Genomic DNA, 13,877 nt, shown 5'->3' on the forward strand with positions numbered 1-13,877 from the left:
TTTCCTCATGTTCGGGAAAACTCTTTACTTCTATTGCATAAAAAAAATCTTTACTTCTATTGCATAACTTTTCAACAAACAAGATGTAAAGCATTTTACACTTAAAACTATGTGAGTCCCAGGATGCACATGTCGGGAAACAATGAGTCCCAGCCCTATAACAATGAGTCCCGCAACTTAACGGAAGACAGATACAGTTATCCTGCGCTCTATCACAGTTCTTGCTTCGCTGTCCTGCTACATTGCAGATTTTTATTACTGTTGTTGCTCTATTTTTATACTGTTTGTACAATATATTTTGTTATCCATTACTCTCGCTCTCAATATACATTATTATATGTGTTTAGTTCATCCATTCATTTTCTGTTCCGCTTCTTCTCACTCGGGGTCGCGGGCATGCTGGAGCCAATCACAGCTATCTTCGGGCGAGAGATGCGGTACACCCTGAACTGGTCGCCAGCCAATCACAGGGCACATATAAACAAACAACCTTTCACACTCACATTCACAGCTACGGGCAAGTTAGAGTCTTCAATTAACTGGTTAGCACATCTCCCTCACAGTTCTTGGTACCGGGGTTCAAATCCCGGCCCCGCCTGTGTGGAGTTTGCATGTTCTCCCCGTACCTTGGTGGGTTTTCTCTGGGCACTCCGGTTTCCTCCCACATCCCAAAAACATGTGTGGTAGGTTGATTGAAGACTCTAAATTGCCCGTAGGTAAGAATGTGAGTGTGAATGGTTGTTGGTTTCTATGTGCCCTGCGATTGGCTGGCAACCAGTTCAGGGTGTACCCTGCCCGAAGAAAGCTGGGGATATTGAGGATAAGCGGTAAAGAAATTGAATATCTTCCCCAAAACTATCACAACAAACGATTGTATCATTGATGGTTTTATACCACTGATATAGTGACATTAGAGCATAATACTTCAAATACATACTTTTTAAGAACAATTCGCGCAAACAATATGTTGAACATTAGCTTTGTAATGTCGAACAATAAATAAATATAAAAAATAATAAAACACTGAGGCTCTGTTCACAAAAATTGCACTTGAACAAACAAATATTTGGCACGGATTACAGATTACACACATTCATGCTTTAGCAGGCAATACACTGCCAATCAAGTTTCCAGTTGATGCAGATTAGTGCAACATTAATAACAGTAGATCAAAGCAACCTCTTTTGATTCAAGATTTGTACTACTTTTCAAAAGTCTGCATCTTTTCTTTAAACGTTGCTTTCTGAACAAGAAATTGGGTGGGATAGTTATGTTTAAAACAGATTTTGTCTTTTTTGCGACTTCAATGCAGCCCTATGGGGGCACAAGCCAGTGCAAACTGTAGGCCGGTCCCAAGCCCGGATAAATGCAGAGGGTTACGTCAGGAAGGGCATCCGTCTTAAAACTTTGCCAAACAAATATGAGCGTTCATCCAAAGAATTCCATACCGGATCTGTCGTGGCCCGGGTTAACAACTTCCGCCACCGGCGTCGTCAACCTGTAGGGCACCGGTGTAAATTCAGCTACTGTGGGTCGAAGTCAAAGAATAAGAAGAGGTCGAAAGCGGATTCTTCGGCAGAAAGAGAAGAGGAAAGCACAGAACCTAGAACTGAATGTGGGTACTTTGAATGTTGGGACTATGACAGGAAAATCTCAGGATTTGGTTGACATGATGATTAGGAGAAAGGTTGATATATTTTGTGTCCAGGAGACCAGGTGGAAAGGCAGTAAGGCTAGAAGTTTAGGGGCAGGGTTAAAATTATTTTACCATGGTGTAGCTGGGAAGATAAATGGAGTCGGAGTTATTTAAAAGAAGAGTTGGCTAAGAGTGTCTTGGAGGTGAAAAGAGTATCAGATTGAGTGATGAGGCTGAAACTGATGAGGCTGAAACTTGAACTTGAGGGTGTTATGTATAATGTGATTCGTGGCTATGCCCCACAGGTAGGATGTGACCTAGAGGTGAAAGAGAAATTCTGGAAGGAGCTAGACGAAGTAGTTCTGAGCATCCCAGACAGAGAAAGTGTTGTGATTGGTGCAGATTGTAATGGACATGTTGGTGAAGGAAATAGGGGTGATGAAGAAGTGATGGGTAAGTATGGCATCCAGGAAAGGAACTTGGAGGGACAGATGGTGGTAGACTTTGCAAAAAGGATGCAAATGGCTTAAGTGAACACTTTTTTCCAGAAGAGGCGGGAACATAGGGTGACCTACAAGAGCGGAGATAGAAGCACGCAGGTGGATTACATCTTGTGCAGACAATGTAATCTGAAGGAGGTTACTGACTGTAAATTAGTGGTAGGGGAGAGTGTGGCTAGACAGCATTGGATGGTGGTGTGTAAAATGACTGGTGGTGGGGAGGAAGATTAGGAAGACAAAGACAGAGCAGAGAACCATGTGGTGGAAGCTGAGACAGGACGAGTGTTGTGTAGCTTTTCGGGAAGAGGTGAGACAGGCTCTCGATGGACAGGAGGAGTTTCCAGAAGACTGGACCACTACAGCCAAGGTGATCAGAGAGGCAGGCAGGAGAGTACTTGGTGTATCTTCTGGCAGGAAAGGAGAGAAGGAGACTTGGTGGTGGAACCTCACAGTACAGGAAATCATACAAGGAAAAAGGTTACCTAAGAAAAAGTGGGACACTGAGAGGACCGAGGAGAGACGAAAGGAATACATTGAGATGCGACATAGGTAAAGGTAGAGGTGGCAAAGGCCAAACGAGGCATATGATGACATGTATGTCAGGTTGGACACTAAACAAGGAGAAAAGGATCTATACAGGTTGGCCAGACAGAGGGATAGAGATGGGAAGGATGTGCAGCAGTTTAGGGTGATTAAGGATAGAGATGGAAATATGTTGACTGGTCCGAGTAGTGTGCTCGATAGATGGAAAGAATACTTTGAGGAATTGATGAATGAGGAAAATGAGAGAGAATAGAGAGTAGAAGAGGCAAGTGTGGTGGACCAGGAAGTGGCAATGATTAGTAAGGGGGACGTTAGAAAGGCATTAAAGAGGATGAAAATGGAAAGGCAGTTGGTCCTGATGACATTCCTGTGGAGGTATGGCATCTAGGAGATATGGCTGTGGAGTTTTTGACCAGCTTGTTCAATAGAATTGTAGCGCGTGAGAAGATGCCTGAGGAATGGAGGAAAAGTGTGCTGGTGCCCATTTTTAAGAACAAGGGTGATGTGGGAACTATAGAGGAATAAAGTTGATGAGCCACACAATGAAGTTATGAGAAAGTAGTGCAGGCTAGACTCAGGACAGAAGTGAGTATTTGCATGCAACAGTGTGGTTTCATGCCTAGAAAAGTACCACAGATGCATTATTTGCCTTGAGGATGTTGATGGAAAAGTACAGAGAAGGTCAGAAGGAGCTACGTTGTGTCTTTGTAGATCTAGAGAAAGCCTATGACAGAGTACCCAGAGAGGAACTGTGGTACTGCATGTCAGTGTGTCAGAATAATACAGGACATGTACGAGGGCGGCGGCACGGTGACCGACTGTTAGAGCGTCAGCCTCACAGTTCTGAGGACCGGGGTTCAATCCCCGGCCCCGCCTGTGTGGAGTTTGCATGTTCTCCCCATGCCTGCGTGGGTTTTCTCCGGGCACTCCGGTTTCTTCCCACATCCCAAAAACATACATGAATTGGAGACTCTAAATTGCCCGTAGGTGTGAATGTGAGAGCGAATGGTTGTTTGTTTGTATGTGCCCTGCGATTGGCTGGCAACCAGTTCAGGGTGTACCCCGCCTCCTGCCCGATGATAGCTGGGATAGGCTCCAGCACTCCCGCGACCCTCGTGAGGAGAAGCGGCTCACAAAATGGATGGATGGATGGATGTACGAGGGCAGCAGAACAGTGGTGAGGTGTACTCTAGGTGTGACAGAATAATTTAAGGTGGAGGTGGAACTGCATCAGGGATCAGCCCTGAGCCCCTTCCTGTTTGCAGTGGTGATGGATAGGCTGACAGATGAGGTTAGACTGGAATCCCCGTGGACCATGATGTTTGCAGATGACATTGTGATCTGTAGTGAAAGCAGGGAGGAGGTGGAGGAGCAGTTAGAAAGATGGAGGCATGCACTGGAAAGCAGAGGAATGAAGATTAGCCGAAGTAAAACAGAATATATGTGCATGAATAAGAGGGGTGAAGGGTGAAGAGTGAGGCTACAGGGAGAAGAGCTAGCAAGGATAGAGGACTTGAAATACTTGGTCCAGAGCAATGGTGAGTGTGGTCAGGAAGTGAAGAAACTGGAGGGGTGGCATTGGGTTCCTCGGCCTCCTCCGAGTGGCCGGTTGCCGTGCCTCGGTGGGGCCAGTTGAATGCTCTGGGTCCCTCGGTGTGGGACGAGTCCCGTCCGCTGGGCAGCTCTCGGTGGACTCCTGGGCCCGGTCCCACCTCTCAATTGATTGGGTGAGGTCCTCAGCCTCGGCAGTACAGGCACAGCAATTACAGGACATTTCTGTCAGGCATTGTGTATGTGAAACGGTGCGAATTCACTTGCATGTGTCCGCAGGCACACATCCCTGGGACCTTTTTGCTGGGTTTGGGGCCACTCAGTCATTGCGACAAATAACTCATGAATATGCGAATTGCTTTGGTATTCCTTCACTCACACTCTGGTCCTATAGATATTTATAATTTACATAACCACTCCCACCACACTTCAGTTGTACAGCCGGGTTCACAACCCTTGTCCGGTATGCTTCCTCTCCTGTCTCTGTCCTGTCTTGTCTTTGTCATGGTCTGTGTTTTGGTTTGGGTTGTGTTTAGTTTGGTTCCATGTTTTCCTGTGTTTCATGTTTGTCGTGTGCTCATTAGGTTGTTGTGTCCACCTGTTCTCGTCTACTTTGTGTCGACCAATCAGCTCTCTCCAGCTACTCGTGTCTTGTCCAGGTGTTCCTCGTTGTCTCGTCAATTTGTTTGTATTTAGTTCCCTGGTTTCTTTCAGTTCTTGTCGGTTCATTGTCGTTGTCACATGTCTTTGCCATGTCATAGTCGCCAGTTGTCTTTATCATTGTGGTATGTCATTGTCAGGTGTCATTTTCCCTTTCTATTCCACGTCTTACTCACAGGTCATAGTTTGTTTCCAGTTTTAGATATTTGAGTGTTTCTTTGTTACTTTGATTGGTATCTGTTGTGGGACTTTGTTCAGTTTTCCCTTTTTGAAGATTAAATATTATTATTTTGAGACTCCCGCACTCCTGCCTTGCCTCCCTGCTTCCCTGCAATTGGGTCCACCATGTTCTTGCCTTGCGTTACTCCCCCTCGCCCTAACCACGTATGTGACAGTCTTGTCCTATCTTTCCCTCACAGGGTGTAGCACTACTGCTCCATACAACACTCATATCTAATGTGTCATTGTTCTAGATATATAATGATTTACTTTCCTCATCTTGTTTACAGTTAGTGCTTTGTCTTTTGTTGTCTTCTTTTCTCACTCCCCTCGAGAAACCTTGTTCTGTTCGACTGATCGACTCTGATTCTCAATAAATATCCATTATAAAGCTAAGAAACCACAGTGGCAGCTTAAAAATTCCACTGTGACACAGTAAAACTGTAAAAGGGATATATATCCTCCATTCTGCCGGACCTGTCAGCCGAACAGGACACCCAAAAAAAAATCTGATGGAGAGTAAGAGGGTCCCGCCCCTGCCCACCCTTCACTATCTCTGATTGGTTTAGAGACCAGATGGGTTTAATGTGTCTTTCAAATTGCAGAGATTTTTCTTTCTTTCTCAAATGGCTGGGCATACAGGTGGACCATATCCTACCACATTATTTGACTGTATTACACACATTTTTTCGTTTACAGTAATCCCTCGCTATATCGCGGTTTCACTTCAGTGCATCGCAATAGGTCAGTGTACTGCAGTTACTAACCTGCACATCTCTGGTACAGTTACCTTTACTGCCTGTATTATTTGAATGTGGCAGCAATGACTCACCTCAGGTCAATTGCCATTTTATTCTCAGCAGAAGAAGAAACCTTTCTGAGTAATCTCAACTGTAATACAGTCAAATAATGTCGTGTAGTCAGATAATGTTGGTTGCATCAGGCTTAAAACTTTGCCAAACAAATATGAGCGTTTGTCCAAAGAATTCCGTACTGGATCGGGCGTGGGCCGGGTTAAGAATGTCCTCCACCAGTAACGTTAACCTACAGTCCAGAGCAATGGTGAGTGTGGTCAGGAAGTGGAAAAAAACGGGTTCAAGCAGGTTGGAACGAGTGGAGGAAGATGACAGGTGTGTTATGTGACAGAAGAGTCTCTGCTAGGATGAAGTGGTGAGGCCAGCAATGATGTACGGATTAGAGAGAGCGGCACTGAAGAGACAACAGGAAGCAGAGCTGGAGATGGCAGAAATGAAGTTGTTGGTTCACTCTAGGAGTGGCCAGATTGGATAAATTAGAAATGAGCTCATCTGAGGTACAGCCAAGTTTAGATGTTTTGGAGACAAAGTTAGAGAGAGTAGACTTCGATGGTTTGGACACATCCAGAGGAGAGACAATGAGTACATTGGTAAAAGGGTGATGAGGATGGACCAGTTATGCAAGAGAGCTAGAGGAAGACCAAAGAGAAGATTAATAGATGTAGTGAGGGTTGACATGAGGGCAGTTGATGTTCAAGAGGAGAATGCAGGAGATAGGCTTACATGGAAAAGGATGACACACTGTGGGGACCCCTCACGGGACATGCCGAAAGGAAAAGAACAACTCAGATAATGTAGTATGTCGAGAGAGAGAGAGTGTGTGTGTGTGTGTGTGTGTGTGTGTGTGCGTGCGTGCGTGCATGGGTGTGTGTGTCTGTGTATTAGTAGTAAGATAGTTAGAATAATGTTTTCATACCACAGAGGTTGTTTTCACATGTTTGTAGTTTTTCCGGACATTGGGAGCACGAATCTCCTTCCACGTAAGGACGCTCGTCTTCGAAGTTCCCCCTGCACGCATGCCCACGTTCATGCACACAGGCACAGACACACACACACACACACACAAACCCCCTTAAAAAGTATTGTTAGCACTGGGTTGCAGTACTCTTTACATTAGCATTAGCTCTGGTAATTAAGAGACAGTAGCACTAACGCTGAGTAGCACTACTGTTAGCAATAACATTGTCTCTCATGGTAATGAGGTGAGAGTAGCACCGGTATTGGGTAGCAGTTCTGTTAGCATTCGCATTAGCTCTGGTAATCGAGAGAAGTTAGCACTGACGCTGGGTAGTAGTTGCAGACCAGGAAAGAGATCCTCTCCCACTCCAGACCCTCCATGTTGTTACACAGGTGGACGGCACAGCCCACCCTGTGTGTATCTGACCACACCATCTGCAAAGTCAGGGCAAAGTCTCATGTCACGTACTTCCACCATACTGCGGAAGCATGCAGCATCCTTGTCGGGTGTGCTGAACATGACAAACACTGCGATGGACTGGTTGGCTATCTTCCTTTAGGCATGACATACAGTGGGAGTCCATTGTGAGATTAGCAATGTTTTGAAAGCACTTGAACAGGGAAGATTAGCGGCGTTAAAAGGCCAAAATGGGAATACAAACAGATGGTCATTTTATGTCATTTTGACAATTTGTGGTTGGAGCAGTGGTGTCCAAAGCTCCGGTGCTTCCCAGGGCAACTTGATATTATTTCAGGCCCCCTAAAACAAATGATCAGTGGCGGTGGTGTTGGTGTTGGTTGTGGTGGTGGGGATCGAACGTTTAATGCCCCCGAAAACGTATCCTCGGTCTGGGGTGTTGATCCAGCTTTTGTGATGCCCCCCTCCAGGTGGATGCCCTGGGCCACGGCTGCCCGCTTTGCAGACCCATGGTTTGGAGCCTGTACTTTTGATGAAAAATGCTACAGCCGCTACTCTGTTACAGTAGAGGAATACACTGGAGTGACTTAGATGCACAGGCAGTAAAAAAGTCATTTATTACTTTGTGACCGCAAAGATGAATGAGAAATACATAGAACTGCAAACATTTTCAATTCTACATTTACAACCCCATTACAGCCAGGAAAAGAAAAGTGCAATGTGAATAGTGTGAAAGTAAAGTCAATCAAAGTTATACTACTGTACAATACCATACTATTCAATGCAAGTTCAGTGAGTAGTACTTCTACTTTAGTAACTGAAGCTGATCTGCAAGAAGGGCATACCCACAAGTAGATAACCCCCTCATGTTGCACACCTTGGACCGGGGGACACCTCCCGCTTGACAACTGCACTAGCCGTGTGCGTGTGTGTGTGTGTGTGCGTGTTGTACGTGCCTGCGTGCGTGAGCGTGCGTGCATGTGCATGTGTGTGTGTCACTGACCTGTGTGTAGTGTCCACACATCTTGTCATCATCACAACTGTTGTTACGGAAGTCATAGTAGAGATGTTCTACACGCATACACACACACGCACGCACACACACACGAACACAAACACACACACAGACATTTTAGTGATTGAATTTGGAGCAAGTGACGACTCTCCACTCGAAGAGATACTTCATGAGCTCGTTAGTTTCTGTTGTTGGGGTTAGTAATAGAGTTGAAATGGACTCAGCAGTCTTTAAAATAAAGCTTCTTAACTTGTTCCAGTGGATGCTGCAACTGCCTTACTGCTTTTTAATTTCAACTTGACCAAATAAATGTCTCCCCCCCAGGCTAGACCCCTCCTCTTATGCAGGATATGCAATGTGGTCAAATAATATGGTAAAATTGTGTAGTAATGTGGTTCAGTGATCAACAGTATGGTTTTCTGAGAGTACCACAGATGCGTTATTTGCATTGAGGCAGTTGATGGAGAAGTACAGAGAAGGTCAGAGGGAGCTGCAGTGTGTCTTATTAGATCTAGAGAAAGCCTATGACAAGGTACCCAGAGAGGAACTGTGGCAGAGAAGTATTTAACAGTAATATATGACATACTGTATGGGAGAAGTAGAACAGTGCTGAGGTGTATTGTAGGTTTGCCAGAGGAGATTAAGGTGGAGGTGGGACAGCTGGGAGCGCGTTCCTCTTTGCAATAGTGATAAATAGGCTGACAGATGAGGTTAGAGTGGAATCCTCATGGAACATGATGTTTGTAAATGACATTGTGATCTGCAATGAAAGCAGGGAGCAGGTGGAGGAATATTTAAAAAAGTGGAGGCATGCGCTGGAAAGGAGAGGACTGAAGATTAGCCAAAGTAAGATGGCTGGGGGAGGCCACCTCATCCACACGCAGCATCAGCACTGGGGCGCCCCAAGGTTGTGTCCTCTCTCCGTGTGCTCTTCTCTCTCTACACGAACGACTGCACCTCAGCGCACCCGACTGTCAAACTCCTGAAGTTTGCAGATGACAGCACTGTCATCGGCCTCATCAAGGACGGTGACGAGTCTGCATATCGACAGGAAGTGGAGCGGCTGGAGCTTTGGTGCGGCAGACACAACCTGGAGCTGAACACGCTCAAGACTGTAGAGATGATCGTGGACTTCAGGAGGCATCCTTCGCCACAGCTGCCCCTCACATTGTCCAGCTGCCTTGTGTCAACCGTCGAGACCTTCAAGTTACTGGGAATTACACTCTCTCAGGACCTGAAGTGGGCGACCAACATCAACTCCGTCCTCAAAAAGGCCCATCAGAGGATGTACTTCCTGCGGCTTCTGAGAAAGCACGGCCTGCCACCGGAGCTGCTGAGGCAGTTCTACACAGCGGTCATCGAATCAGTCCTGTGTTCTTCCATCACAGTCTGGTTTGGTGCTGCTACAAAAATGGACAAAGTCCGACTGCAACGGACAATCAAAACTGCTGAAAGGATTGTCAGTACCCCCCCTACCCACCCTTGAGGACTTGCACGCCGCAAGAACTAAGATCGGTCACCAGCTCTTCCAGCTGCTTCCCTCAGGTAGGCGCTACCGATCAATGCAAACTAGAACTAGCAGACATTCCAACAGCTTCTTCCCTCTTGCAATCAACTTCTTAAACACCTAACCTACAATTCCATTACAACATGCTGGCAGGTGGCAGAAATAAAGATGCTGAGGTTCTTTCTAGGAGTGACCAGGTTGAGTAAAATTAGAAATGAGCTCCTCAGAGGGACGGCCAAGGTTAGATGTTTTGGAGACAAAGTTAGAGAGAGCAGACTTCCATGGTTTGGACACATCCAGAGGAGAGAGAGTGTGTATATTGGTAGAAGCATGATGAGGATGAAGCAAGTGATTATGTAGTAATTAACTACAGTTTCCCCCGCGTCATAGGATTCTGGTTGACACGCAGAGAGTTACTGTATTTTGTAGCAGAAGCCACGTGGCTCCCAGTATGCTTTGTACCATGAAATGTTGAACTGTTGCCGTTTATCCTTAAATGGGACATATTTTGTCAAACATTTTCTTGTATTTGGGATGAAATATTGACTCTATGGTGCCTCAGTAAATATGTGAAATATGCATGTTCTCCCCGTGCCTGCATGGGTTTTCTCCGGGCACTCCGGTTTCTCCCACATCCCAAAAAGATGCATCGTAGGTTAATTGACAACTCTAAATTGGCCGTAGGTGTTAATGTGAGTGCGAATGGTTGTTTGTTTGTATGTGCCCTGCGATTGGCTGGCAACCAGTTCAGGGTGTACCCCGCCTCCTGCCTGATGATAGCTGGGATAGGCTCCAGCACGCCCGTGACCCTAGTGAGGAGAAGATGCTCAGAAAATGGATGGATGCATTAAAATCATCCATACATTCCTGAGTTTGTTTTTCTGAAATCAGGTCATTCGAATTTGTCGATCTTATCTAGCGAAGACCTTCCCTTTCCACTCCGAGCCAGCACTGTCAACATAACAAACATGTGTACTCTCTCAAGTGGGTCTTCTACACAGAGGAAAGGGGGCGGAAAAGGATGCGGTCTTAGCCAAATATGGACAAAGCGGATACAAAACTGGGTCAAACAAGTATCTGTCAGAGGGGCCTTTTCTGAACACTTGAATGACAAAAGATTTTGAAATGAAATTGACACTTTTATACTAACTCCATGTCAGAGAGTCACATTGCAGTATTTTACTGAATGGTATGTGATAAGTAACTGCAGAATTTACAGCAATGTCAAGTGTACTGTAATATATGTTCCCAGCATGCATTGTAATATTCCACAGTGTTTAAGCATTTCGGTGTAAGTATCATGACACGTATATAACAAGAGACATGCAAGAAATACAAGAAAGAGAAAGATTATAAAATCTATTGTGTAGAAATACTGAACACCAGTATGGCACCGTATAACCAGAGGTGGGTGGTAACGTGATACATTTACTCCGTTACATTTACTCAAGTAACATTTACTCAAGTCAAACTGGACTTGTCAGAGTATACTTTAAATGCACCGTACTTTTTACTTTTACTTGAGTATTTATGTGAAGAAGGATCGATACTTTTACTCCGTTACAATGATCGACATGCCCTTCGCTACTTTTATTTATTCTTCTTATTTTGTTTTACCAGGAAAAACAAAAAGCTTTAGTTGTCCTTTTCATGTGTGTCCTCTGCTGTCTCACTCACCCAGGAACCACTTCTCCAGCGCTGCCCGCAGGTCTACGGTCCCAGTGCCGGCATATAGGTTCTCTCCGGTGTCCTCCAGGTCCGGGTTGTGGTTCCAGATGCACTTGGCGGCGTAGCCCTCTGCCAGCAGCTTCAGCACCGGGTCCCATTTCTGAAGAAGCAGCGAGTGAGTGAAGGCTTCACAGGTCAGTGCAAGCATCGTATTCATGTCTCGTCAAATCTTAAACTTCAACACTCAAGAGCATCAGAATCAGAATCATCTTTATTTGCCAAGTATGTCCAAAAAACACACAAGGAATTTGTCTCCGGTAGTTGGAGCCGCTCTAGTATGACAACAGACATAAAGACATTGAGACATAAAGACATTGACAAAAAAAAAAACAGTCACTGAGCAATAAAGGGTTGCTAGTTATCTGGTAATGCCAGTACAAATGATTTTATTTTATTTTTTTGACAATTGTGCAAAAAGATGCAGAGTCCTCTAGCACTTAGAGCAGTTCGAATCACGAATATTGCAATAGTCCGGTGCAATGACCATTGTGCAAAGGGCGCCAAGACTTCAAGGAGTGTATGCGGTTTAAAGTGACGAGTAGTGCAATAATCTGGGACAATGTTGATTGTGCAAATGTTGCAGATACTCCTCAATCAGTGTGCAAATGGAGCAGATGCTACTCTGGCATGATTGGCCAGTATTGGTCAACAACAGATATGCAAATAGTGCAGCATGGCGAGACTACTATAGTGAGTGCACGGGTAATATATAATTGGCCCCACAGAAATGTGACAACGAACTCAAGTCAAAAATTGCCAGCATGTTGTAATGGAATTGTAGGTTAGGTGTTTAAGAAGTTGATTGCAAGCGGGAAGAAGCTGTTTGAATGTCTGCTAGTTCTAGTTTGCATTGATCGGTAGCGCCTACCTGAGGAAAGGAGCTGGAAGAGCTGGTGACCGGGATGTGCAGGATTCGAGAGGATTTCTTCAAATGGGGCCTTTGTTTACCCAACTGCTGTGGAGGGGGGCCTGTATTTGTCAGATTAAATGATACGAGACAAAGTTCTCGCTGTATGAAAATTGATGTCAAGTGAAAGTAACATTCCATCCATCTTCTTCCGATTATGCGAGGTCAGATTGCAAGGGCAAGAGCCTAAGCAGAGAAGCCCAGAATTCACTCAACCCAACCACTTTGTCCAGCTATTCCATGGTATCCGAGGTGACCTGTCAGGAGATATAGTCTCTCTAGAGCATCCATCTCTTCCCCGTGTCCCGACCAACTCAATAGGGAAGTGTCCAGGAGGCATCCTAACCAGATGTCCAAGCCATCTCATCTGGCCTTTCTTGATATGGAAGAGCCACAGTTTGTGACCATGGGTCAGGTGGGACTATAAATCGAGGGGTAAATTGGTATGTCTTCACCACGACAGACCAATCATCACTGCAGATGCTGCTCCACTCCAATTTTCCGTCACTCATGAACACGACCTCAAGATACTTAAACTCCTCCACTTCGGGCAGGATCTTATCCCTGACCCAAAGAGACATGCAAGAAATACAAGAAAGAGAAAGATTCAACCTTTTCCGACGTAATACTCTCAGATTTGGTTCTCGTGTCATTTTCGGTTGTGAACCGCTTGAGCAATAGTTAAAGCTCATGGCTTGATGAAGCCAATGGCCTGTTAAAGTAAAAAGTTTAAAACAAAAGAATAAGAACTATGAGGGATGGGAGAAACAGTGTGCATCTATCCTTATTAGCAACTCAAGGCACTTCTGATGACAAACGGACATGTGTGGCAGTGTTGGTTTATGAGCATGTCTCCAAAGACACACGCATATGAGAGGGCCACTCTTAAATTGATATACGCAGCCCTTTTGAATAATCCTGACTTCCTTGAATGTCCTCTAATCCATCCATCCATCTATTTTCTGAGCCGCTTCTCCTCACTAGGGTCGCGGGCGTGCTGGAGCCTATGCGAGCTATCATCGGGCAGGAGGCGGGCAACACCCTGAACTGGTTGCCAGCCAATCGCAGGGCACATACAAACAAACAACCATTCGCACTCATATTCACACCTACGGGCAATTTAGAATCTCCAATTCATGCATGTTTTTGGGATGTGGGAGGAAACCGGAGTGCCCAGAGAAAACCCATGCAGGCATGGGGAGAACATGCAAACTCCACACAGGTGGAGCCGGGGATTGAACCCCGGTCCTCAGAACTGTGAGGCCGCCATCTTGATGAGGGCCTCCTGCAATGGGCCCACCCTTCCACTCCATTCATTTCTTTTGAGACTTTGAGTTTAAGCACGCTAAAAAAAATCATAACTGCCTAGACTCACATATGATATTAAGTGATATCCCGTTTAATATGATGTTGGCGTACCA

General features: G+C 45.4%; 1 protein-coding gene across 1 annotated transcript in view; it reads right to left on the bottom strand.

Annotated features, from left to right (window-relative positions):
• Positions 1 to 13,877, bottom strand: part of LOC133396232 (peptidase inhibitor 16-like) — a 68,568-nt gene that overhangs the window by 26,587 nt on the left and 28,104 nt on the right. The window contains exons 2-5 of the mRNA XM_061665833.1: positions 11,499 to 11,649; positions 8,303 to 8,370; positions 7,207 to 7,316; positions 6,841 to 6,932 (exon numbers count right to left, since the gene is read on the bottom strand). Of these exons, the coding sequence (XP_061521817.1) occupies positions 6,841 to 6,932; positions 7,207 to 7,316; positions 8,303 to 8,370; positions 11,499 to 11,649 (421 nt within the window). The remainder of the gene's footprint in view (positions 1 to 6,840; positions 6,933 to 7,206; positions 7,317 to 8,302; positions 8,371 to 11,498; positions 11,650 to 13,877) is intronic.

Source organism: Phycodurus eques, chromosome 1, assembly GCF_024500275.1.
Source record: "Phycodurus eques isolate BA_2022a chromosome 1, UOR_Pequ_1.1, whole genome shotgun sequence".
NCBI classification, from domain to species: domain Eukaryota; kingdom Metazoa; phylum Chordata; class Actinopteri; order Syngnathiformes; family Syngnathidae; genus Phycodurus; species Phycodurus eques.